The 26,852-nt window shown below is 45.0% G+C and overlaps 1 protein-coding gene across 2 annotated transcripts in view; it reads right to left on the minus strand.

Moving 5' to 3' along the window:
• ELOVL5 (ELOVL fatty acid elongase 5) overlaps positions 1-26,852 on the minus strand; it is a 68,424-nt gene that overhangs the window by 20,408 nt on the left and 21,164 nt on the right. For both annotated transcript variants that reach the window (XM_059075338.2, XM_067006389.1), the window contains 2 exons: positions 4,316-4,381; positions 1,209-1,396 (listed from right to left, as the gene is read on the minus strand). In XM_059075338.2, coding sequence (XP_058931321.1) covers positions 1,209-1,396; positions 4,316-4,373 — 246 coding nt within the window. In that variant the 5' untranslated portion in view covers positions 4,374-4,381. The remainder of the gene's footprint in view (positions 1-1,208; positions 1,397-4,315; positions 4,382-26,852) is intronic.

A 26,852-nucleotide genomic window follows, 5' to 3' on the forward strand; every position in this document is an offset into this window, starting at 1 on the left:
CATAAAAGCAATGATAGTAGCATCTACCAGTCTAGTCATAAAACCTTTACCTTGGCTTATGAAACACATGGGGCGGGGGGGGGGGGCACGGGGGGACCAGACCCAGACCTCTCCCAGCGCAGTGCCTCTGAAGATCAGACACGTGCTTCCCACCAGCTCCTGAATCACACACCGCCCCCCCACACACCCCCACACGCAGAAGGGGAGACCCCCGTCACAGCCCAAGGCTGCTGGGGAATTCACTGCAAGATTCGTATTGATTTCTCCCCTTTTCTTCTCCTTTACTACTCCTTGGAGAATTAAAGCCACAATGAAAGGTTAAAAATCCAAACAGGAGTACTTGCCAGTGTTTGTTTTATGTATGGCTTAAGTCTCAGCCCCAGAGAGTTAGCAGTAGTTTTGTGCTGTAAACCTGGACAGTGTAGTTCTGCCCCTAAAAATGCATACAAGTCGTACTTATCACAAAGGGAGCTTCCCCCCCCCCCTTCTAGCTTTAAAGGCTAAGTGACTATACTGTCAAAATAGGAGGCTTAAGTTTTGATTCCGAAGTGGCTTTCACTCTTACTTAAGCCTTCAAGATCATCAAATTTGGTTTTCAACATCCCTGTTTTATAGAAAAAAATAATCTGGCCTGAACTTAGACCATTCCAACCCTAAACGCAGACCTCACTATCTACTCCTCTTCTTAGCTTTGAAAACAATAACCTCTCAAAGCTCCAAGCTGTTTACAGTGATCAGATCAGGATGGAGAGGGCTGACCGACCACCAACATACCAAACGCAGACTCTGCCCACTTCCTTCCCCGGCTGCCTCCAAACAAGAACCAGGCATTTATTAATGCTTCATAATAAAACACTCACACATCTGTTTTTTTTGCGTTCTGTTCATTTTCTACTCTGTGTTCTGCTTGTGTAAGAATATTTCTGAAAATATTTATTTTAATTCTGAGTATAATATAGAACATAAATAACAAAAGAATCCATAGCAAAGCCTTCTATTTTAGACAGATGTGCCCAGAAGGCACATTTGTACAAATAACTCTGGCGTTATGAAACATCGATTTTATAACATCCTCGAAACGCATTACCGTACCTGCCCTCCCTGTTCTCTCCCCCCACGCAGCTGCCTTTCTCCACTTAGGAGCACAATTCAGGACGGTGACACAAATACATTTAAGTGAGAGGAAGCTGTGTTAACCTCTGACCTACCTCACAGAACATATAGAGAGACAGCAGCGTGAGTCCAAGGTTATACACCACTAAAATCCCCCGACAAGAGAATGGCGGCCTATTCTTCATGTATTTTGGTCCCAGCCACACAATTAGCAAGTATAGGATGGAGCAGAGCAAAGTAGGGATATAGCTGTCCAGAAGAAACCATCCTTTTACTCTGGGATCTGGAAAATATTAAAAGAAACAACATTTAGTGATTAACAAAGTAGATACAAAAATAGTAACAATGTTTTTCAAACATTAAAACATTAATTAAAATTTCCCAAGCCAACAAAGCCAGTGGAAGAGGAACTGTGGGTCTTCAATACACAGCCTCGAGGTGAGGTGCACACTCATGTTCTGAATAACGACATGCGTCATTATTCACAGGTTTTGCTAAATAATTTTTTTAAAATCCTTTCCAAAGAATCTTAAAGAAACCAAGGAGAAAGCTCAATTTTCCATTAACTGGACTGACTGCCACCAGGCTTGCTGAATTATGCATGGGACAAGGAAACCCTGGACATGGCAGTCTTGGAGCTCCAAAGCCCTCCATCCCAGCCAAGTGTCAGCCAGTCTGCCCAGCGTGAGCAGACTCAGAAAACGTGCCACTCAGCCAGCTCAGTGATCGTCTCACTCAACAGGCAGCGTCTGCCACGAGTGCCATGGGCAAGAGCAGCGGGGATGATATTTTAAAAAGTGAGGGTGAAGCAGCAGTGACCAGGTAAGTGAAGAACAGGAGCTTGAGAGGGAAGACCTATACGGATTCAAGGAAATTACTGGCACAGGAGGGACCTCCCTGGCTCCCCTCCCCTCTCCCAGGCAGGAGGGAGGAGGAAAAGGAAAACTCACTCCAAGTGGCTGCCGGCGGCAACCTGACAGCCCTCCCGTGGCTGGGAGCAAACTCCCAGGCAGCCGGATCCTCTGGGTGTTATATGTCCCCTGCAAGACTCAACTCCATCCTCTGGCTGACTCCCAGGAAGCCACCTCTGCAGCACGTCCCCTCTGCATCCTGCTACGGTGAGCCCCCAAATCTGTAGCCCTTCGCTCTATATACCCTCCAAGGCCCCCCCACTGTAGAGCTCAGAGGCACATGCTGGTTTCACCTCCATACCTTCTAAGCAGCAGCAGCTAAGTAGGGACAGTGTCTCAGCCCCTTCTCTGAGCTCCTGGCTGGACCATCTTGCTACTCTCTCCAATGCTCTCTCCCTTGACCTTGTAGGACAAGCATAGGTTAAGTGGAGCATACATCCACTTGGGGAACCACTGTCAGTCTCCTTTCTTGCAGACACCCTAAATTCCCCCAGTGTGTCTCTTCTCTTGGCTTTAGAGGGAGACGCCCTCCACCCTCTCCCCAACTAGTGATGCTAGGGTGGTGGCTGCCAGTTCTGCAGAACTGTGTGCTTCTCAGAAGCCCTTCAGGGAAGCGGCCGCCCCAGTGAACTTAACAAGACGATTCTTAACCCCTTTTGTTCTCAGCTCTGGGCTGGAAGCCGTCTATTCTGAGAAAACAAGTTCCTCCGTAGCAACTAACGTCAGACTGTTACTAATGTTGATGTGTACATAATCACAAACACAATAAATGCGCCCACAAAAACCCCCATTTCCTTTTACTTAGCCCTGTTTTGCACAGTGCTTTTTAAATTTTATCACAGATCTTCATTCTTCCATATGACCAAATACCCAAGTACTTCCTGGGTGGCTGGCCCCACCCCCAGGTGGTAAATCCTTAGGGATCTAGTCAACTGTGGAGACTAACCCACTCCCTGGGGACTGGCTCAGACATAAACATGTGCAGCAACTGTGGCCACTGAACTCTGAGGAGATGACAGTTTGTGAAGAGCTCTGGGGAAGAATTTACTTGTTCTTAAAACCATGCAAATGATCAGACTTCTCCCTCCTCCTCTGGAGGTACAGCCTAGAGCTGCAGCAGCCACCTTGCAACCATGAAAGGTGGGGAAACCTACCCTGAGGACAGAGCTGCTGACATACCGAGGATGAAAGGCAGGAAATGACAACAACGGGGTTCTTGGGTATCAATCATCACGGAGCCCCTGAAGTGACTCAGATCACATAATGTAAGCTAATAACTTTTATTATTGTTTCAGCCATTTAAAATTGGATTTTTGATCCAGCAACACTCAAAGAAGGCATCGTCCCAGCACCAGCACAGAGAGATAGATGTGGCTTGTTTTTTTCCAAGGGCTGCACACTCATTTAACTTGTCCCCTATGGATGGGCTTCTAGATTATTTCCAGTTTTGACAAGCGATGCTGTTAAGGACCTTCCTTATACATATCTCTGCTGAGTCAAAGGACACGAGCATTGTAATTTCAACAGAAAACACAACTGCCCTCCAGAGAGGTTACCCCAAATTAGACTCTTTCTCCACATCCTATTATCACAGATGGTATCAGCCTTATTTCATCTCTGCCTTACTAACAGATTAAGTTCCTTTTATTGTTTTCTTTTGTATTTTAAAAACCACAAGTGAAACAGAGGATCTTTTCATCTGTTTAAAAGCCTCTTGTAGTTTTCCTAAGAATCTTCCTGGGAACTCCCAAAGTTCCTTCTTTACAACTAAGACATTATAGATGACATTAGAAGAAGGTGTAATATGGAGCTGACCTACTTCCTAAAAGGTAATGAAAGATGAAGAGCAAAAGAGCTCAGGGGTATATATCTAGCCATTGACGTGACACAACACAAAAGGACATTAAAAAGCCCTTAGAATTGAAAAGGGGAAGAGTTTTAAACCCTTATTGCAGCAGTGCATTTTGGAAGTCAGTTTTAGCTGAAGACTCACAAGAACTGAGGAAACCATGCCACCAGTAGTGGTGAAATCTGTGGCATTCTCAGGCTGCAAGCTTGACAGCAAACCTGAGCTCCAGCCAAAGTCAGCAGAGGGTCACAGCACCTGTGTCTCGGCCCCAGCAGCCAAGGGACCTCAGAGGACTCCAAGTCCCTGGTATCCAGGACAAAGCGTTAGTCTAATCATTGGAAAATGCTCATGCTTTCTAGAATGTCTTGGTGCAATATTTACATGTGCCTGTAACAAGGAGCGGGGAGGAAGGAGGGGGGAGTAAAACCCAAAACCACCTTACCTCGGGGGCCGAGCAATGCCTGGAAATAGGTACTAAGTGATGCATCGAAGTGTTCCATTTTAAAACCTATTAAGAAAAAGAGACATTGATTAAATCTCTACTCAAAATGCTTTTTGTATTTTTTCATAAAACAACAAGAACAAATTCTTTTCAGGGAACATGCTCTGGACAAGGTTAAGTTCCTCATATTCAAACAATTTCTTTTTAAACTCACAAAAGTAACTTATGGGCTAAGTTCTAATTTGAAAATCAAAAGAAAAGACACAGTCCCGTGAATTCACTTTATAAATGAAGCACCAGTTTTCTGTGCTTCTTTTCTCAGCTCTGTAAAAACTCTCTCTGTGAAGCTGAAGTCTCAGTGGGGAGAAGGATGGAACTGGATAGAAAGGAGGCAGACAGGGAAGAGCCCATCGGGGCAAATACGACCGCCACAGGGAGAAGACAGTTCCTCTGCTGGGTACTTTTATTAATTACTGTCTTAACGTACTCACGTCCATAGTAAAAAAAAAAAAAAAAAAAAAAAAAAAAAAAAAAAAAAACCTCAAACATTTAAAATGAAAAAGAGGAGGTAAGAAATTTGCTCCAACACAATCCCTCCACCCCACTGTTAGAAGGAGCCTACTGGTACCATTTCTTGGGTCTACTTCCAGAGACTTCTCTCTTTTGAGCACAAAAGAAGTCATGCCAAATGGGAGTTTTTACAATTGTTGGTCACGACCCATTAGTAGATGATCAAGTCAACTTCGCATTAGAAATAATAAACTGATCATAATAATCAGAGTGCTTTGCCCTTAGTGAGAATGAATACGGTCATGAATCTTCAGTGTTACTGTACCATACTTATGAGTACGATGTGCTAAGCTGCAATGTGAAATATATTCTTACTGTGGTAACTGCAAAACAAAGAAAAGGCTTGGAAAAATATTGCTGACTGTTTTCACTGACATCTTGGAGATGATCTCCTATCACTGGTTACAGACCTACCTCCATCTGTAAGACTTTAAAACTCCCTATTTTCCCCCCATTTAAGATTTACATTTACAGGGTAGTGAAGCATCCTTTCATCTGTGTATTGACTAGATTTTCTACATTAAAGTTAGGAGGCATACATTTAACTGTCTTGGTCATTACTCTCATAGAAATAACCACAAATATGTTTGCTTCCAAGGGCAAAGGCAAAATTGGTTTAATCAACTAGGCAGTTAATCATTTGCCATCAATGACACCTTGAAAGCAGCAGCAACCAGGGTTCTGTTCCAGCATCTGTCCTGCCCTGCGGGGAGACTTGCAGGGCGTGGACTCTCTCAGCCAAGAAGCCACCAGCTCCCACACATCCAAGTGCCAACAATTAGATATGCCACCTTTGTCATTCAACAGTTACACAACTAGGTAGAAAAGCATGACAGGCTGGCAGGTGATTAAGAGGTTCCACATTGGGCTCCTTATCAGACAATTTGGGTTTGAAACCCATTTTTTTCCACCTAATAGTAATATGGCCTTGGACAACTTATTTATCCTCCTACCTGTAACATGTGGGAAATAATAATTGCCCCTCAGGCTGTTAAGAAGAGCAAATGATCTAACACACTAATACACCTAAGGTCCTTAGAGCAGGGCCTGGCACGCAGCAAGCCCTCCCATAAAGGTTTCCTATCGTGTGTCTGCCGCAGGGTCCGCTCCACAGCGGATACCGCCAGCGTCCGTGTGCCCTGCCCACTAAACTCCCACCAGTGAGCCCACAACGTCCAGTGCAAGTCCTAACACCCCCAGTGGGCAGCAATGGAAGGCGGGAGAGTTGACAACATCTCAGGAGAGAGGCACCTGTCAGCGTGAAGCATTATTCGAGCAGGAAAGATGAGGCTGAAATGAACGTACTAAACGTACTAAACCTACTGTGTACGAAGGATTGTTGAATAGGGAAAAACACAAAGCGCTCGCCTGGAGGCCTAGAACAGACTAGACTCTCACGATGGAGGAGAAGGCATGTGCCGCACACCAAAACCAACCGAGTTTGCCAACAGGCAGATGTTGGAAAAGATGCATATACGCATTAACAACAAGCTGTGAAAGTCCTAGCAAGTAACAGCATTCCGGGATCAAACATCAGGAACACATCTGATGAAAACAGTAAGAACATCCTTCTCATTTTTAACTAAGAGCCCTTTCACAGGAGCCTGTAACCAGTTTTGGTTTCTATGTAGGGAGGATGTAGAAAAGCAGGAAACAGAAGTAAAGGAATGCTCAAAAATGACAGGAAACAGACCTCTGGGGTGGAGGTGGGGGGAGAACATTCGTGGACTCAGGGAAAAAATGAGGCCCAGGAATGGGTATAAGTGACCCATCATTACAAAGTTGACAACGCTGACATCATGGCAACAGAAAAGCAGCCTGGCTAAACACAAGGTAAAATTTCAGTCCAACCGCACTGAACCCAGCAGCAGGCCCCCAGAAGAGACTATGGGATCTAGTATGTGGTGATACTGAAGACTTCTGTTACAGGCCATCTGTCCTGAACGATCCTAATCTGAACCCGTCCTGAGCCCTGCAGGAGGGGGCAGCACAGGGGCTCATTCTAAGATGGAACATCATCTCCACACGCTTCTGTCCATAAGGGCCCAGCTGTTCTTAGACCACATTTCTTCTCAGCTTGAGAATTCTCTCAGGCTTGCAGAACTTTTCACCATCCAACTTAGGAACACGTGAAAGAGCTAGCCGAGCAATCACAACAGTAGTAATTTTCAGAGAGAGTTGCTCATAATTCCTGAAACGTCTATGTTGAAAAGGGGGAGCATGAGGCCCTAAGCAGCAGAGTCCTTGGCCGGGGAATCGGAGGCCTGGTTGTGGGCTGGACGCGGCCACGTTCATGGCTTTCCCCATCCTCTCCCCTGGCCACGCCCACGACTGGACACGTCCCGTGACCTGCTCAGAAGGGGCTGTCTGTTTTCACACCGGTCACCAGGAGGCTTCTCCAGCAAAGGTTTGCTTTCATCATCTCAGCACAGTGCCGAGTTCCTGTGCAGCCGGCCACACGTCCAGATCCCTTAATACCACAGATTCATTTCTCATTCACACCACACGCTTACCAAGCGCCTGCCCCACGCCAGGCGCAGAGGCAGGACGGCCCTGACGGGTGCAGCAGGGAACAAAATTCCAGGCTGGGCAGGAACACACACGTTAAATATGTTATGTAAAGTGACTGTCAGCAAGAAAAAATATAGCAGGGTAAAGGGGACGGGATCACGGAGCGGAAATTTACTTTGGAAAATGCAGTCGCCACTCGGAGAAGGTGACCACAGAACGGAGAGAAAGGGCACTCCAGTTTGAGGGCCAGCTGAGGGCAGTAGCCTGGGGCCATCGCCCCTCTATCCTCCCCTCCCCGCCCACTGGGGTTCACAGAAATCAACCCCACGGCGCCGGGAGCTCGTGGCCACCGGCTGGCAGGGGAGGCGGCACCTTAGCTGCACTCCCACCCGTCCCCGCGTCCCCTTCGCAGCTCCCTGGCTGGCCCACCTGGCAGGAACAGGACAAAAGGTCCCAGCGAGTGAACTCCTCCCGCCGGGCCAGCCTGCCGGGCCGGCCTGCCCCGCTGGGTGAACTGCGCACTTGCTGAGCAGCCTGTGGGCTGGGCTGTACTGTTCTGTACTTTTCTAAAGGAACGGGAGAGGCACGGGGACCTACAAAACCCTTGACACTCTGCCTGGCGATCTGGGATCACGGGAATGGCATGACCCACTTTGCACAAGGTGTCCAACCGCACAGCCAGGTCTGTGGCCTGCCTGACTGCGGCAGATCCCCATCTTCCAAGCTGCACGTGGGCTGGGAACGTCACTTCCTAACAACCAGGCAACCTACTGGCAGCTTAGGCGAGCTGGGCCACGCAGGCACACAGCTGCTCTGGACAATTGTACTAGCAGGGACCAAGCCCATGCGCTGGGCCCACGCAAGAGGAGCTCTGGTCCTGAGCACAGCCAAAGAATAAGCCATTCTTTGATGTGACTGGTTCCCCACACTCAGACAGGAAAAAGGGAGAGTCAGCACCTCCCAGGGGCCAGATCACGCTGACACCAAGCCAAGCATCGCCTCCCCCACCCTCTTTAACCAGGAGTCTCTGGCACTCGCTCAGCCTACGGGGCCTCCCAGAATGACAGGTCAGGACAGGGAGTAATCAGATACATTAAGGAAAATTCCAACTACAACAGCATCCAAAAGCTCTTCACGAGTTCAAGGGCCACACACAGAAAATGACAACAATGAAAACAGGATAAGGGTAGAAAGCACGGGCAGGTAAATTAGAATAGATTTTAAAGAACTCCTCTTGTGCGTACATTTCCCAAAAGACAGTCTTAGTTGAAAGCCACTTCCAACTATCAAATTCTGGAGTGTTTCTGGTAACCATGCAGCTGTATTACAATTGCGCCTCATTGTAAGTATCTCACTAAGAACAGAAATGATTAACTAGGGCCAGTAATTACCCTGTATTAAAAGAGGATGAGAGAGCATTCAGTACACCTTCATCTAAGTCAAGGATTAGTTCTATGACCTGCGCAGCAAGTTCCTGGCAACGTGTACTACATATTTTAGGGTTGAGGTGAGCCTCAGGCCTAAATTCAAGAGAAGCGTTCAAACTACCACAGCTCAGAATACACAAACCTGGAAATACTGATGAAAACAGGGCACAAGAGGGCAAAACCCGAATCCCCCAAAGGGAGCCGGCCTCCTGTGGAAGATGCATCTGTCCATGAGTTAGCTCTCCCCAGGAACAGGCCCAGGTGAGTCATCTGCGGGAGGCTGAACATGCATTCGTTTTCACGGTGATCTAGTATCACACAGAATTTGCTGGAGGCTTGAAACAAGACACAACAAGCTTTACGGCGAACCAGTGCCCCCCAACCTCCACGTGGCCCCCAAGAGAGACAACAAACTGTGAGCAGATGGGGTGGTGGGGTGACCACAGGGAAGGTCACTGGGGTTAAGGAGAGCTGCTCCCACCGTGATTCTCAAGATGAAGTTATTGGTCTCGGTAAGAACGCAAATGCTGAGCATCTTGGCCATTTATTCCTGGAGCAGGAGAAAGTGAGAAAGCTACGGAGCGCGTGAAAAGTACCGGGATCTGAAGGCAAATTTGTTTTTAAAGGAGAGCAAGATTTTTTAAAATTATCATAGTAAAGGAAGTTAATTACGTAAACGCACAACCAGGCTGTTTGCTGACTCTAAAGCTTAGCAGTGACGATTGATTTTCAGGGTCAAGCCCTGGCTGTTCTTGCTGCCAAGGCAATGGTGGCAGGGAGCAGTCAGCTTGCTTTGAAAGCCCCCTTTCCTGTGAAATCAGTCAAGTCACATTGCTTTTGGTTTAAAAATGTGTTTACTGCAGACATTTAACTACTGTTAGCTTCCTCATGGTGTCCCGTTTTGTTTATTTATTCCTTTAGAATTGTCACAGTTCATCTAAACATGAGTCAGCTAAACTGAGCTTCCAGCTCCCAGGGGTCAGGAGGAAATCTCCCTCCACTTTCTATTCTTCGACCCATTCTTCCCCTTAACAGTCAACTCCTGTTAAGCAGGCATGGGAACATTCCAAGTTGCTGCCAATAACACAAAACATTAAATGGTGCTTTAATTTGGTAGTCACAACACTGTTTCATGAATTTAAAAAGGGTTTTCTTGGTTGGAGAAAATCAGCTTGGGAATGAGAGGAGGAAAATAACCACATCTGCTCAGAAATGTTAAAATATACAACTGTCATAGAGATCCTAAGGAGAAAAACATCTAAGCACTAACAAGCTTCCAGATATGAAAGCAAGTTGACGAGAGAATCCCTTTAGAGTGCTGGCACTTAAAAAGAAAATAACTCCGGATTAAATCTTGGCTCGGGAGAAATTATCTGCCATATCAACAGTGGTCCCCTCATCCCGACAATCCAGGAATCTGTGCTTACTCTCATTCTCCCATAGGCTTCTCATACTTTCTTACCCTCGTTCTAAGGGCACATCCAACTCTCGTTAATACTCTGATGGAGTCATCCTCTCCTACTGTACAGCAAGCACGTAAGAAAGGACACAGCTCTAGCTGGGCTTCAGGCCAGTCACTGCAAAGCTGGGGCACCGCCAGGCACCACCAAGTCCTGCTACAGGTCAGCACTGCGGTTAAAGGCTGAGCCCCTCGTTCTGGTATAATGCACAACTGGGGCGTGGCGGGGGTGGGGACTGTAAATGCTGCCACACTCACCCTCAAGTTTTCTCTTATACAAAAGTTAGATGAGGCAGGTTGAAAGGGAAGCCCACGTCACCTCCAACTCCTTGGTTCGTAACAGTTAACTGAAAAGCACTGTTGTAACCATTGCCAGAGAAGGACATTCTATTCTTCTAAAGCGGTGGAGGGTCACACCCACTCTGTTCTTAAATGAATCATCTGTGGTCCTTCCTCCCTGTTCATTCTGTCTTCAACCTTTTCTCCAGGTCCCAGGTTAGGTGTCAAGCGACTCCCCCTTGGCCTCTAGTCGCTTCTAGGGGAATTCTTATTCAGAGCTAAGGAACAGAACATATCATCAAAGTCCTTCCCCAGTAAAGACCCCACACACCAACCCCCTTACCCCAGAAGCATCTGGAGAGGGGTTCACTGTAGAAAACTATTCTTGGATGACTCAATTCTCGTTTGAAATCAGAAGAATAAAACCAGTGACATTTGGCTTCGGTTGAAGCACACTGTCATTTGGAAGAAGACGAAGTGAATATAGACACAGAAAGCCCCTTGCCAGTGAATGAAGGCCAGACTGCTGCGGATGGATGGAGAGCTCTGCCGACAGTAACTCATCAATCCACACGAGGCTGCGGTGAGACAAGGTGAAAGATCCGAGTGCCGCGACCAGGTCTCCCCACGACTGGCTTTATTTCCGTGCTCCTGGTGATGCTGAGAGTGACTGCCCTTCACGCTACCAGTCATCGGAAAGGCAGCTGAATATTTAACAAGCGCCTACTATGTGCCAAGCGGTATACAGTACTGCTCGTTGGGAAAACGACAGTGACAGAGACAGACGTCACCCTGCCCTCCTGAAACAAAGTGGTTGGCAGTGTGCAAAGACGCTGTGGGGAGCACTGGTCAGGAGCCCGAGAGCCAGGGTTCCAGTCCCTGCTCCACCACTTACTAGTTGTGTGACCTTGTGCCAGTTACTTAACTTCCTCACCTGTAAAAGAAGGGCCATTGACAGGGCCTTCTCCATGGGATTAAATGAGTTAATAATATATGTAAAATATTTACAATCATGCATGCACACAACAGATGCAAACGTATCTGTGTTATTATCATCATTACAAAGACCTCTGGCGCTGACCAATTTCACATTCAATGTTCATGAGAGTTTTTGCTAAGCCACAGACTGGTGTCCCCTGCAAAGTCCATGGGCAATGAAAAATGCCCACATCCACACCTCACAGCTCTGGCATTCTGTACTTTGGATGGGATGACATAATATGTGCAAATCCAGGAGACTTTTAAGAGTCTCCAGATAAATTCTCTGGAATGTTAAGGGGACACTGGTCACTGACTTCTGAGTGGAAGAGAAGATCAGTGCTCATACCATCAGCACAGAGCAGAAGTCACTCTTTATCTGACATGCCTTTTGTACTCCTAGCAACTAGCACATGGTAGATGCCCAATGAGTTCATTCATTTACTACAGCTGCAGAGGGGGCTGAGATGCCAAAGGTCACAGACTTTGGGTGGAGCCAAAGTTTGAAGCCAAGTCTCCCACCCCACAACCTACCGCTCTTAAAATACCCAGTATGGCCTTTCAAGGGGCATCTTCATAAGATTTTTTTTTTTTTTTGCGGTACGCGGGCCTCTCACTGCTGTGCCCTCTCCCATTGTGGAGCGCAGGCTCCGGACTCGCAGGCTCAGCGGCCATGGCTCACGGGCCCAGCCACTCCGCGGCACGTGGGATCTTCCCGGACCGGGGCACGAACCCGTGTCCCCCGCATTGGCAGGCGGACTCTCAACCACTGCACCACCAGGGAAGCCCTTCATAAGATCATTGTAAAGAGGATGGTGACAATATGTATTAGTGGTTTTGAGTTCACACAGCTTTATCCATGAGAATAAATGCAGAATTAATTTTAAATAACACTATCAAGTTAAAAAACAAAAACCAGTTGTATTCACAGTGGGATATTTCTCAGCCATAAAAAAAGAATGAAATATTGCCATTTGCAGCAACATGGATGGATCCAGAGATTACCATACTAAGTGAAGTAAGTCCGACAGAGAAGACAAATATCATACGATATCGCTTATATGCGGAATCTAAAACATAACACCAATTAATTTGTATACAAAACAGAAACAGACTCATGTAGAAAACAAACGTATGGTCACCAGAGGGGAAAGGGGGGCGGAGGAGGGATAAATTGCAGTACTATGGGATTAACAGATACAAATTACTATATGTAAAATAGATATGCAACATGGATTTACTATATAGCACAGGAAACAATACTCAATATCTTATAATAACCTATAATGGCAAATAATATGAAAATATATAACTGAATCACTTTGCTGTACACCTGAAACTAATACAATATTGTAAATCAACTATACTTCAATTAAAATTTTAAAAGATCAGTTGTAGGGACTTCCCTGGTGGCACAGTGGTTAAGAATTCGCCTGCCAATGCAGGGGACATGGGTTCGATCCCTGGCCCAGGAAGATCCCACATGCTGCGGAGCAACTGAGCCCGCGTGCCCTGGAGCCCGCGCACTGCAACTACAGAGCCCACGCGCCACAACTAGTGAAGTATGCTTGCCACAACTACTGAGCCCGTGTGCTGCAACTACTGAAGCCCATGTGCCTAGAGCCCACGCTCTGCAACAAGGGAAGCCACCGTGCTGAGAAGCCCGCGCACCACAATGAAGAGTAGCCCCCACTTGCTGCAACTAGAGAAAGTCCTGTGCAGCAACGAAGACCCAACGCAGCCAAAAACAAACAAAATGAAAAAACACAAAACCCAAAAACAACCAATCATGAGTATTCATGATTCACTCATGATGGCTGGTAAGAGAGACCTTAGAAATCTCCATATTAAGACCTATTTGGGAAGTCAGTGGGAAATGGGTGGCAAATCCTCCTTGGCCTCATTTTCATATGCCCATCATCACTTCCACTATTCTCAATCAGTGATAAAATTATAGTCTTATGTTTAAAGTGTTGTGATTGTCAGTTACACTGTAATTATCTGCTCATTTGTTCATAATCCCCATTAAGCTCCAAGCTCTTCAAGGGCAGAACCTCCGATGTTCCCATCCGTGCCTTCAGAGCCTGGATCTGTTCCTGACAGATTGCCAATTACTGGCTGAAACTATGAATGAATGAATGAATGCCTTCACATCTTTCAGTTTCACATCAATGGGTTTTCCAATCCGTCCGCATCTCACAATCACCTAGAAGCTTTAAAAAACAGATTTCTGGGACTCACCCCTAGAAAGTGATTCAGTAGTCAAGAGGCTGAGAAATTTGTTTTTTTTTTTTTTTTGAAAAGTTCCTCAGGTAATTTTGATGAGCAGCCAGGCTTCTTTGGGAACTACTGCTGTGTCTATAAACTGGGCTTTGGGACTAATGAAATCTGTTGCAGACAGTATTCATGTATTGTATTACAATGACAGAGTCTAGACTAGGACAGGGGTCAAGGACAAAATGTTTTTCATTCTTACAAATTAGGTTACAATTCCCTGTTTGCTCTAACTCCACCAGCCGGGGCAGGGGAGGGGGGAATCATCTCTTAAGCTAAAATAAACCTCATTAAGTCAGAGATCAGTTCTCCTAACTTTTAAACACAGTGTTACATAGCACATATAACATACAGCCAGCAGGCATTAAGTAGTGTAAGCCCTTCCTCCGCTCTGGAATGTTGTTATAAGGAATACCCCCGGCAGCAGGAGGGACCCCTTACCCTCTGTCAGCACTTCCCAGGCTGACAGGTGTCAGTGGAGGCCAGGCCTGTAAAGCTTAGCGAGGGAGGGTCTATCCTGCTCCCTGTCACCCCCAGCAGCTGTTCTCGGGACACAGGAAGGATTTAGTGACCACGGGCTTGGTCACACCGAGCTGGGGGCGTGTGAGGTGCCACCAAGTGGCTGCCAACGCCAGAACTCACAGCACATACCTGCCCACAGCCAACTGGACATACTGCTTGGAAGGAGGCAAGGTGGGCGACAGGAAGCATCCGGACACTGGCCCAGCGGTGGGCTCTGGCTCAGGCTCCGGTATTATCAGTCCTACACTGAGCCACTTCCTATCGGCTTCATTCCTTGGATTAGAGGACAGAGGTGTCTTCATGTGAACTTGGCATCTGTGGAAGGCAGCCTCTAAGGGGGTCCCCAGGGATCCTCTCCTGCACTGGACCAGGGCTGTGTGTAGGGCCAACAGAACACAGCAAAAGGGATGGTGTGTCACTTCTGGGATGAGGTTCTAAAAGACACTATGACTTCCATCATGGTCAGTATGCTTCTCACATGACTAGCTTCGGGGGACGCCAGCTGCCCCGTCGTAAGCCATCCTATGGGGGGCCAAGGCAGAAAGAAACCAAGGCCTCTGCCAACGCCCGAGTGAGTGAGGAAGCGGACTGCAGGCCCACCGGCACCTCAGCACAGACCCTGAGGCAGGACCACCCAGCTAAGCCTCTCTGGGCCTCCTGACCCTCACGGACTGTGTGGGATAATACATGTTTGCTGTTTAAAGCTGCTGAATTTTGCAGTAATCTGTTACTTAGCAATAGATTAAATTAACAGGTTGGGGGCAGTTAGAGCGGGTTCTTCAAAGCCAACTCCCCTTTCCCTTGCTGGCTTTTCTGCTGGTTACTACACTCAATCAAGGCACCAATTAGAAGCATGGCCCTAAAAAATAAACACACACACACACACACACACACACACCTTTGATTTAATTGGAACGGGAAAGGAAATGAAAAGGCTTGTAATCGAAAATATAGAACTTGGTTATAAAAATATAACTTTCATTGCTAGTCTGAAGCTTAAGACAAGGGAGCTAACATTTATTGAGCATCTATTACATACCAGATTTTCAAAGACTCAGTAAGGAATTATCCCGATTTTCCGGATGAGGAAACTAAAGTTCAGAGACTTTAAGTAACCTGGCCAAACTACAAGCAGATCCACTTAGTTATCTGCAGGTTTATATGACTTAGGGTGGCCAAGTGTCCTGATTTATTGGAACTCGGTTTCTTGGGATTCAATATCAGGAAAAAAAAAAAAAAGTCAGGAAAGTCCCAGGCACACTGGGAAGAGTTAGCTACCCTACTATGTACAAATCTTGTGCTCTTTGCAAACTACTACACAGTAGATTTTTTAAAGTACATTTTAAAGCTATCATTTTGGCAGCTTGTGATCTGCAATGACTTTTGAAATGTCACCTATGAAAATGGAAACCACAAGCCTTTCTAGCCTTTATCCACAGTATCCAAGAAAGGGTGTGTCCCCCCCAACCCCGAGAATGAGTAAAACAATTGCTGTTATGATAAAAGCTAGCAAGGAAATTTTTCAGCCTCAGAGTTTCTGCAATCGGGTCCCCAAAGGTTGAGTAGGTAACCCCCCCAACCCCACCCAGCCTCCTGGGCCCTCTCAGAACTGCATCCAAGTCAGCGGCTCTGGCATGAGGCTCAGGCAGGGCTACAACCTCCTCTTCCTCTACAGCAGCCCAGAGACAGCCCACTGACACCACTGGGAACCTCCATATTAGCAGTGCCCGAGGGCTTTCCGTAGCTGGTAGGTCAGGTGGCCACCTATCAGCAAGGTACTGTTACCTCAACAGCTCTGGCCCTTTCTCTTTTAGCAAGATCCCTATGACACCCACTAGGAACGCTATCATCATAAAGACAGACAGAATTGTTGGTGAGGATCTGGAGAAATTGGAACACTCATACATCATTTGGGATTGTCAAATGGTATATCTGCTGTGGAAAATCGTTTGGTAGGACCTAAAAAAGTGAAACGCAGAGCTATCATATGACCCAGCAATTCTACTCCTAGGTATATGCCCAGAAGAAATAAAAGCCTGTACACAAGTATTCACAGTAGCATTATTTGTATTAGCCAAAAAAAGGGGGGGCGGTGGGGGTAAAAACCCAAATGTCCACCAACTGGTGAATAAATAAAAGGTAGTACATCCACACAATGGAATGTTTTTCAGCCATAAAAAGGAATGAAGTACTGATACATGTCACAACATAGATGAACCTTGGAAACATTATGCTACGTTAAAGAAGTCAGACACAAAAGGTCACATATTACACGATTCTATTTTATAGGAAATGCCCAGAATAGGCAAATCCATACAGACACAAAGTACATTAGTGGTTGCCAGGGGCTGGGGGAGGGGAGGATGGGAAGTAATTGCTGATGTGTATGGGGTTTCTGAGGTAATGAAAATTCTCTGGAATCAGATGTACTTAAATTAAAAAATGAGAGATACTTTTTAAAAAAACCTTTAAAATTCTGCACACTCAAGCTCACTTGTAGAAATCCTTATACTAAGGAAATAAAAGCAGATGTGCATTAAGATTTAATTATAAGATTGTCAACAGTGATATAAGCAGCCGAAAAATACCCTAAAAGTAACTTGCTAAATAAATTATGGTACAGGCATACAAACGTATGCCATCATTAAAATAAAGTTACTGGGCATTTATTCCAGAGAAAAGACTGACATGCACACAAAAACCTATATGTGAATATTCACAGCACCTTTATCTATTATAGCCCCAAACTGGAAACAACCAAGATACTCTTCAACAGGTGAATTATTAAACAAATAGTGGTACATTCACACCATGGAATACTTCTCTGCAACCAAAGGAACACACTTCTGATACATGTTAACACCCTGGATGAATCTCTACAGACTTAGTGGGAAAAAGCCAATCCCTTTATATAACACTTTTCAAATGACAAAATTATAGAGACGGAGAAGAGATGAGCAGTTACCAGGGGTTAGAGATGGAGTGAAGGCAGGAGGGAAGCGGATGCGGCTATAAAAGGGCAACATGTGCTGATGGAAACGTCCTTTATCTTTTCTGTAACAATGTCAGCAACCTCGTTGTGGTACCAAACTACAGCTCTGCACCATGTTACCAGGGAGGGGGAACTGGGTAAAGGGTACTTGGGATCTGGGATCTGGGTTATTTCTTAGTTATGAACCTGAAATTACCTCAAGATAACAAGTTACATTAAAAACAAAAATCCACAAAAGTGGAGAACAAACCAAATAAACAAGACTAAGCATCTGACTTTTTAAAAAATTCAACCCCCTTACGCCCCCCTTTACACCTCCCACTGACACACAGTTGTGACTTTTCAGCATCTGTTAATGAGTTCTGCTGGAAAGGAACAGTGTGAACTATATAACCTCATTCATGAAAGCTTAAGCCTTCACCTAAATGCTAGAGTTTTCACTCCTTTAATTTTCAGAGCTGTCTGATTTAGCTTCCCAGTAAACGCTTATTTACCTAGACTACTCAGGCGACAGGAATACTGTTTGACCAGTCTAATGTTCTGATTGACTTCAAGGGACCATACCTCCCACATAGGCCAGTTTTCAGAGAGTAAGAAAATCATTAAACGTATCAAATAAAATCTTCCCGAATAAAATCAAAGCTTTGATGATTCGGGGGCATTCTGTGATCTTGAAGTGTTCCAGAGTCTGAACTATGAATGCCCAATCCCATTTTACAGAACCATGGATGAGTAGGCATAGATAACTGGGATAAATCTGTAAATCTATTACGCCTCTCTGGTTTAAGTAAGAAGTTCCTGCCATCCGTTATTTCCTTGCCTCTTTCTATTCTACACAGAACATAGAAAATTTTAGGCATCATCAATAGTTTTGAGTTGTCAGATTCTAGGTGTTTTTTGATAAATGAAAAATAAGAAAAGCTTATACTTCATTATGAAAAATAAAAACCGCTTTCTTCTATCTTTTGGGTCACTTTCTTGTCAAACCAGTGAAAAACAGAAAGTGGCAAAGAAGCAGTTTTATAAAGTGGAGGAGTCCCACCAGTCTGTGATTCCGGTCTCCTGGGTGTGGGCAGTGTGGACACAAGTTCTGCCCTGCGGGGGGCCGTGCTGCCCTCAGGACGCGGGGAAGGAGCCTTCCACACCCACAGCTGCCCAGCGCATACACACACTGTCTAGCAAGGGCTGCGGGGACTTCTGTAACCCTCTCTCAAAATTCTCCAGTAAGATTAGATCTCTTCCTAGCAAAGCTTTTCTCCTTTTCACCTAGTGCTACTTTCAACAACTGTGCCTCTGTGTTTAAAACCCCCTTGACAACCATTAAAGGTGAAATAACTGAGAATTAGGCCCTCAAGTGATTACATTTTAGTGGAACTCCAAGTAGTTTAGCAAGTCACATTAATGTAAATGAATATTCTGACTGGCTAATAACAAGATTTTCCCTTCATTTCAATTCTCCCCAAGTACCAATATCCAACTCCAAGCTGTCATAAAAGCCATTTTGCCGTAACAAAACGAAGAAAGGCAAGCCAGTGATCAAATCAGCATGAAAATTAGGTGCCCACCTACAGCTGGAACACCAAGGGAGAGACACTAACAGATCTGGAAATGAAAATTAAGGACACAGGAGGGGCAAAAATAATTACATATAGAACTTGTAAGGAACTGCAAAGTATAGGAGCTGTTACAGTGGAGGATTACTGGACTGAATGTCAATAGTATGACATAGTATGAGTGTGTTTCGTGTTTGGTAATTGCAATCATTGTTGCTTTTGCTGTGGTCATCCATTTACAATGCTTGGTGTCAGTCTATTTATCTCTTGTAAAAATAAAACTGTGTGTGTGTGTGTGTGTAAAAAAAAAACCTGAAGAAGTCAATCAGGTGAAAATTTTAGGAAAAGAATTGAGGCATGTAAAACGGCATATACTGTTTAACAACATGCCTTTCGTGAGCATCAAATGTGTTTAAGGCATCACCGTAGGTGGCCGAGATAGGGAATGTGGTCCTTCCCCCTAAACTCAGAAATCTATCACCCAGCTGGAACCCACATTCTTAGCTCATTTAAAAACACAAATGTTCTGAAACTACATATAAAATAGATAACCAATGAGAACCTACCGTATAGCACAGGGAACTCCACTTAATGCTCTGTGGTGACCTAAATGTGAAGGAAATCCTGAAAAGAGGGGATATATGTATACAGATAGCTGATTCACTTTGCTATACAACAGAAACTAACAACACTGTAAAGCAATTATACTCTGATAAAAATAAATACCCCCCCCAAAAAAAAACCCCACAAATGTTCCAAGACAAGAACATTTAATTGGGGGGGGGTAGATACAAAAGGATACATAATATCCTACTTTGATTTGGAAAAGCGATCACATATTCCTAGGCAGAACCAAATAAACACACTTAACTTGAAGAAAACTAATGGGACTACAGAAGCAGTGACATGTTTAAAATGTATGATGGTTTTCCCCGAAAATTTTCTTCATATACATGAACAATTTAATATATGCCCTCAGGTTGGAGAAGGAGAAAGGAAGAGTGTCTTGGTCAGCTTGGGCTGCTGTAACAGAATACTATAGACAGGTGGTTTAAACAACATTTATTTCTCACAGTTCTGGGGGCTGGCAAGACCAAGGTCAAGGTTCATCTAAGCGTTCCCAAAGGCCTCACCTCCAAACACCATCACACAGAGAGTTAAGGCTTCGGAATATGAAATGGGGGGTGAGGGCACACAAACGTTGAGTGTATAACAGCAGGGTGGAAAGGGAAAATGACCGTAATTGCTACTTTTAGAAAACCTAGTCTCTAAGGTGAATCATTTTCATTCATTTACTCCCTCAAGTTATCAAAACATATAATCTCTACTTTACAAAAGGGTTGTGTTCCAGATGTTACTTTGTAAACTAGTCATCTGGCCTTTGGAAAATTCTATTTTCTATATTCTATTTTCCATAGAAATAATGTGAAATTAGCAGTTCTGGACCTTTTGGGGATCCCACCCCAATTGTAAAAATATGATTAAAGCAAAGGTTAAAAAAAAAAAGTGAAGATGACCCTCTTTGTATCCCCAGATGACAGAGAATTTGGATAAAATTGACAGACTCCCCAAAATCCTAGGGACCCTCAATCCCCAAATTAAGAACCCTAGCTATAAGTAGTTGACAGATCTCCAGATGGGCCCTAAACTACTTAACTCATAATGAAGTGGTGCCCATGAGTACAGATTCTCACTATTTCTACACGAAAATAATTTCATGTAATAGGTATAATGTGAGCTACCACCCTCTGGGCTCTGACACTTAACACTGTAATATGATCTTTGGTAAGCTGTACAGACCTCGGTTCCCTGGACTTTAAACATGTGTGCAATGATGACTACACCCGTGGGGTCGTTGTGAGATGATATGAAACGCTTGGGGCAGTGCAGGGGCACTTCAATTCGCGGCAGCTGCTTTTATGAGCCTGGAGCACAGTCACCGCAATGTGGGAGGCACTGGGACACAGAGCCACACAGCACACACACCTGCCTCCGGAGTAGTCAGTCTCGCTAGGGAGAAATGATAACTAGCAAGCTAAGGGAGACGCCTCGACAAAGAACGTACCCATTCTACGTAGGGACCCGTGGGTCACAGTCACGTGTAAGGCTTGCCAGTGGGGGACGGGACAAAGTGGAGGGAAGAGAAAAGTGAAAACCCATGTTGGAGAAGCAGCTAAGGGCTCTACTGGGTGATTTTAAATTGGGGGCGGGGGGTAAGAGTGAGGCTGGGCGGGAGGCTGGAAAGAGAGTGATATCAAGGTCAAGTCAGGAGACTGCCACAGTAGTCAACACAGGAGATGGAGGACACCGCAAGGCCACGGCAGGGGAGGGAACCAGGGGCCACAGGAGGGATGGAAGGAAGGAGAGGGGAGCGAGAGGAGGAAGCCCTAATTCTGGTTCTGACTCTGCACCCTGCGTGCAGTGCTATCCTGTGAGTCAGGGACACGTAGGAGGGACGAAGGGAAAAGGGAAGGTTCTGACCATCTAGAAATGCACCGCCCGGCCACCGATTCTGTTCATCATAGATGCGTCGTGCCTGCTGAGTCAACAGGCAGGCCATGCATTGTGAATTACTGGAGTGCAAATCAGTGAACGTTCACTGTGGTGATGTGTACCCTTATGGGGAAAAATCTGCAAGATGAACTGTGCACTGAGGTGAGTAATGTTAAGTATAAGAAGTTCAGGCTTAAGCTAGGACCTAAGCCACGCATTTGTTTAGGGATTTATGCTCTTCTTGTCCTAAGAAAACACGACGCCAGCTACACTCCAACATGAACTACACGCTTCAGGCGGCTGAATTATTTAGCAGATTGCTATTTCCCTTCACTGAATGGTCTGCTAATGACTGCCACAAAAAAGCTTTCCAAAGTCACTCTCCCATCACAACATCTCTCTGCAAGAATCTGAAAACCACTTAGGACAGCGCAGGCCACCATTTCAAAGGATTTTTCTTATTTTCAAGTTCTTTTCTTTGAAGAGCATCATGATGATAGCAAGAGCAACTAACACTCAGTCCTTACTATGTGCCCGTCTTTCTGCTATAAATTTACAAGGATGACCTCACTTAACCCTCACGGCAGCCCTTTCACAGGCGAGCACACTGAGGCAGAGAGCAGCTAAGTCCTTTATCCAAGGTCATGGCGACAGCAGGCAGTGACTCCACAGCCTGCTCTTTCAACCACTGCACTCTACTTCCTATGTTACACTGAAAATAAAAAGGGGATGTTTATTGCAGGAACTTGAAAAAACAGGAGGGTTTTTTTTTTTTTTTTGGTTCCATTTTAAGGTAAAAACAAAAAGCCTCTGAGAGGGTGGTAGAATCCACGTCCCTCTTCTGCCATTTACAAGCAGAGTGATCCCGGGCAAGTTAACCTCTGAAAGCCTCAGCTGCCTCACCTGAAATATTCCCTTCAAATGGCAGTAAAAGTAATACCTATGTACTCAGAGTGTACAGCATTTAGCACAGAGCTATGCTAGTATTATATAATAAATATATAAATAAAATATAAATGTATTCCACTATTCTGTATGCTTTAAAAAAGCATACACTTGTATAATCTTGCATTTCAACACTGCAGCAATTACTATCTTCATGAACCTAATCTGAGTTTTGGAGCACTATTTATATAAATGCTTTAATTATTCCCCCCATTATTAGTCATTTAGTCTGTTTCCAAGTTTTTACTACTTTTTAAAAATAAATTTATTTATTTATTTATTTTTGGCCACGCTGGGGCTTCGTTGTTGCACACGGGCTTTCTCTAGTTGCGGCGAGAGGGGGCTACTCTCTGTTGCGGTGCGCGGGCTTCTCACTGTGGTGGTTCCTCTTGTCGCGGAGCACGGGCTCTAGGTGTGCGGGCTTCGGTAGTTGTAGCACGCAGGCTCAGTAGTTGTGGCTTGCGGGTTCTAGAGTGCAGGCTCAGTAGTTGTGGCGCACGGGCTTAGTTGCTCCGCGGCATGTGGGATCTTCCCGGACCAGGGCTTGAACCCGTGTCACCTGCACTGGCAGGTGGATTGTTAACCACTGCGCCACCAAGGACGTCCAAGTTTTTACTACTCTTAAATAATATTGTGATGGCCATCTCTGCACGTAAAACTTTAGCTGTATATTAAATTACTTCCTTGAATGAGATTCCCAGAAATTGGCCAATCATGCCTAAGGGTCTTCACATAATATATATGGCAAAATTTCTTTCCAAAACATTTTCACCTACTAACATTCCTACCAGCAGGGACTATGCGAGCAGCCTATATAAACTGCACCCTGGCCAGGACTGGGTAATGTCATGAAGGAAAAAGAGATTTTGTTTTTTTAGTCTAATACAAAATGCTCTACGTGTATATTAGAAATATAAATCATACAGAAAGCCCAACAGCTGAATAAACATTGAATAAATGTATGAAGAGTCATTTCTGGCTAATGGTCATAAAAGAAAAATGAATAATAAATTCTGTGTATCCTCTACTTAAGAATTGATTTGTGAATATAAGCTGGAATTTAATTGGTCACTTACGTTAAGAGTTTTTCCTTCTCTCAGGTTATTAGTAAATGGAATTGTCTGCATTCCACAAAGATCCCCCCTCAAACCCAGGAACTCAGTCTAGTTACCGATTTTTAAACCTCTAAGAGAAGCATTCGTCTTACATACACAATAGTGATCCTTGAGGACAGCAAAGCACAGTCCAAGCATTTGTTAAGTATCTATTTTGTCTAGGGACATGGACTGTTTTTTAAAAAGTGGACTCTACAAACCCAACCACAAAGGAGCCCCGCAAAGCAACAGTAAATCCGGTTCTAGTAACAGAGGCTCATAAAACTAGCTTTTAAAAAGCCATATGTTTTCTGTATTTAAGAACTTGAATTAAGATGATGCTTCCAGGTGGTTTTTAACTGTGTACGTAACATTTTGCAGAAGACAGGGCATTGTGCGCTCATCAGCAGCCAAGTCAGCCAAATCCAGTTTATGTCATTAGTATTACTATCAATAAAGCATCATAAAACAGCTTGATTTTTCCAATCCCATGTGGAGGCACTGAGTGAGCAGGTAGAAAAATATTTTGACTTGTTCACAGAGAAAGTTCATATGCATTTCACAGGGTACAAATGAGAAACCCCAAGGTGTCCTCTTGCCTGCACTTCTCAGCTCCGTCACCTGCATCCAGAACAAAAAAGGATGAACCCAAAGCTTCAATTTAGAATCAACCAACTGCTACTTGGATCATAAAAATCCTCACAACGACAAGTGGTCCACCATTGGGGAAAGGAAATTTTGATCAGCAAAATGTCAGGCAGGCAATGAGATAAGCTATACAAGGTCTAACAGGATGCAATGGCATTAACTCTGGCCCAATTTATCCCAGCATCAAACAAATCTCAGGTCATTACAGACTGTAATGCCTCATTAATGAGTTAAGAAGACTTCGTTATGAAATCATAATATTCTTCCTTTAGAGAATCCCTGGCTTCAGGGTGGTAAGATCATTAAAAATAGAAAACACAGTGATGATTATCTGAATAGTAACGAACACGGAATGCTCAGTGTGTGCTAAGCATCACTCCAGGCACCCTCACGTGCACCACTTAATTCAATCTTCTCAGTAACCGTGTAAAGGGTCTTTTCCCTACTTTACAGAGAAGGAAATGGAGGCTCGCATACTAGAAGGTACTGCACTTGATGACAGAGCCTGTACTTGGTTCATGGGGTTCAAACAAACTAAGCTCTTAGCTGCCTCTCATGCTAAAATCTGACTAAGTTTAACTTTGCTAGGAAAAATGAAAGCACATCCAACTGGCCACCTACAAATACCTATAACACACCACTGGGTTCTAAGTAACAATCTAAGGTTTTGTAAGGAACCATTTATGCCCAAGGCATCCTAACACCAAGACAATGGTGTACAAAACAATGTCACTGGACCCATGGTTACTACTGGTTACAATGTTTATGGGACATACACTTGATTTGCTTTTTCTTCCCCACTCAAATGAGTCAGAAAGAAGGTTGGTGTCCTGCTCACAGCATCAATGAGGTCGTATTAAATCTCAGGTAGCAAGCCTGCTTAGAAATGACAGAAAAGCAAATAATGGTGATAATGTAATTTCAGTGAGGCTATAAGCTGAAAAAAATCTCAAGTGGAAACTTCTGGTTTAAGTGCCCTGGAGGATAACATGATACGAACGAGACATGTGTCCACCACATGCAGCACTGGTCAGTTTCTAGAGCCAGGATGAGTAATGAAATGAGTGCCCAAATCCCTTTAAAATATGGATATGCAGCATATAACTAAATCAGTATGGATCTATCTCTATCTCTAGATATTACATCAACTGATGTAATTAAAATACACAATTTTTTTTTTTTTAGAACGTGGATATATAGTTAAAAGATTTAAAAAATAAAGAGACCCATGGCAATGAGTTTGGGATAACGATCTAGTCTTAAACCAAGACAGAAAGCTGAGGAATGGGCTATCATAAAATCAGAATGTCTCCAACTCCAAAGAGTATCAAGAAGGAGAAAGCATTAGCTTGAGGTTTGACATAGAACTTTCAGAGAGTACAAACACCAGAGAGGGCCTGTGGGGATATTGCATAAATAAGCACCTCCCCCCACACAAGGGCTGGGAGTACAGATTAACCTGAGGCCAAGGACTTTTTTTGGACGGTGATAACCCCATTCCCACACAGCCTGACAAAGGTAGAAAGGCACTGTGCCAAAGGTCGCTGGGTCTCCTGACTCTGCCCCGCCCCTAGGCCCAGTTCCAAGGTGAGGATCCCATCCTGGGGTTAAGTCCCATCAGGAAGGTCAGTGCTCAGCTCATCCTCCAAAATGCCATTTGCTTCACACTCCATTTACCACCGACCAAACTCCTCGAGGTTGGATGTCCTGTCCAAGAACAAAACAATGTATGGAAAGCTACAGCAGAGGACAATCACGTGGGTATTACTCTTCAATCCAAAACAAATTCTAGGTTAAGATACCATTACTGTGTCATAAACCAGCATACGATACTTACATCCAAGTGTCACACATCTACCTATTTCAGTACCCATATCTTATCTATCACTTACCGGAATATAGGGGGGTTATGAGCCCGCTATGGATACATACATGTGCCAACTATGTACAAGCACTCTTCTTGATGGAGTGGACAGGAAACAGTCCACAACCGTCTAACTTATCTGGAATCACGTACACATAGAAAGTTAATACCACAAGAGCACCCAGTAAAAGCGGTGAGCACTGTGGGGCCGAGGGAGAGATCTGGGGCTGGGGTGCCCAGAGAGACTCCTCAGAGGAGGGGGGCCTGGACCAACCCTTAAAAGAGCAGTAGGTATGGGTAGGCCAAGGGGTTCGGGAAGGATATCGCAAATGAAGGACATCATCCAAGGAGCAGAGGGGGAAGGGGGCCGCCACACTTTGGGAAGAATGAAGCGGTCACATCATTGACTGGCATGTGATATGATTCCGCCTTCACCAGAAAAGGGTCGGCAATGATTTAAAACACAGTAAAACATGTGAATGCTCCATAAATGTTAAATGAATTTATTCCGAGCAGTGGATCAGGGCAGACTTCACACAAGTGGCATGGGGCCAGGTTATTAAGGGTTTTTACAAGGTGGAAGGCCTAGGAGGCAGAATGCTGATGGGTGTTTCAAGCTGAAGCACAGCATGAAAGGAGGCGTGGAAGCGCGGAAGGATACGGCAGGTAGGGGGCAGCGCACCTGGGCGACAACATCATCTCTAAACATGCTGATGCTCTCCCCTAGTACCTTATATACATCCACCTCTCCCATCGCACCACTATCCCAGTGTTCTTCCACGTGGACTCCCAGCTGGTGAGTCCCGGGCATCCATCCCCGTCCCCTCCCATCCATCCCCACACACTGCACCAGAGCCACCAAAATTTACAGGCCCACTCCTGCCTGAAGCCTTTCAACAACGGTGTCCCTTGTTCTTTGGATACGACC

The sequence above is a fragment of the Kogia breviceps genome, chromosome 10 (genome assembly GCF_026419965.1).
Source record: "Kogia breviceps isolate mKogBre1 chromosome 10, mKogBre1 haplotype 1, whole genome shotgun sequence".
NCBI lineage: Eukaryota > Metazoa > Chordata > Mammalia > Artiodactyla > Physeteridae > Kogia > Kogia breviceps.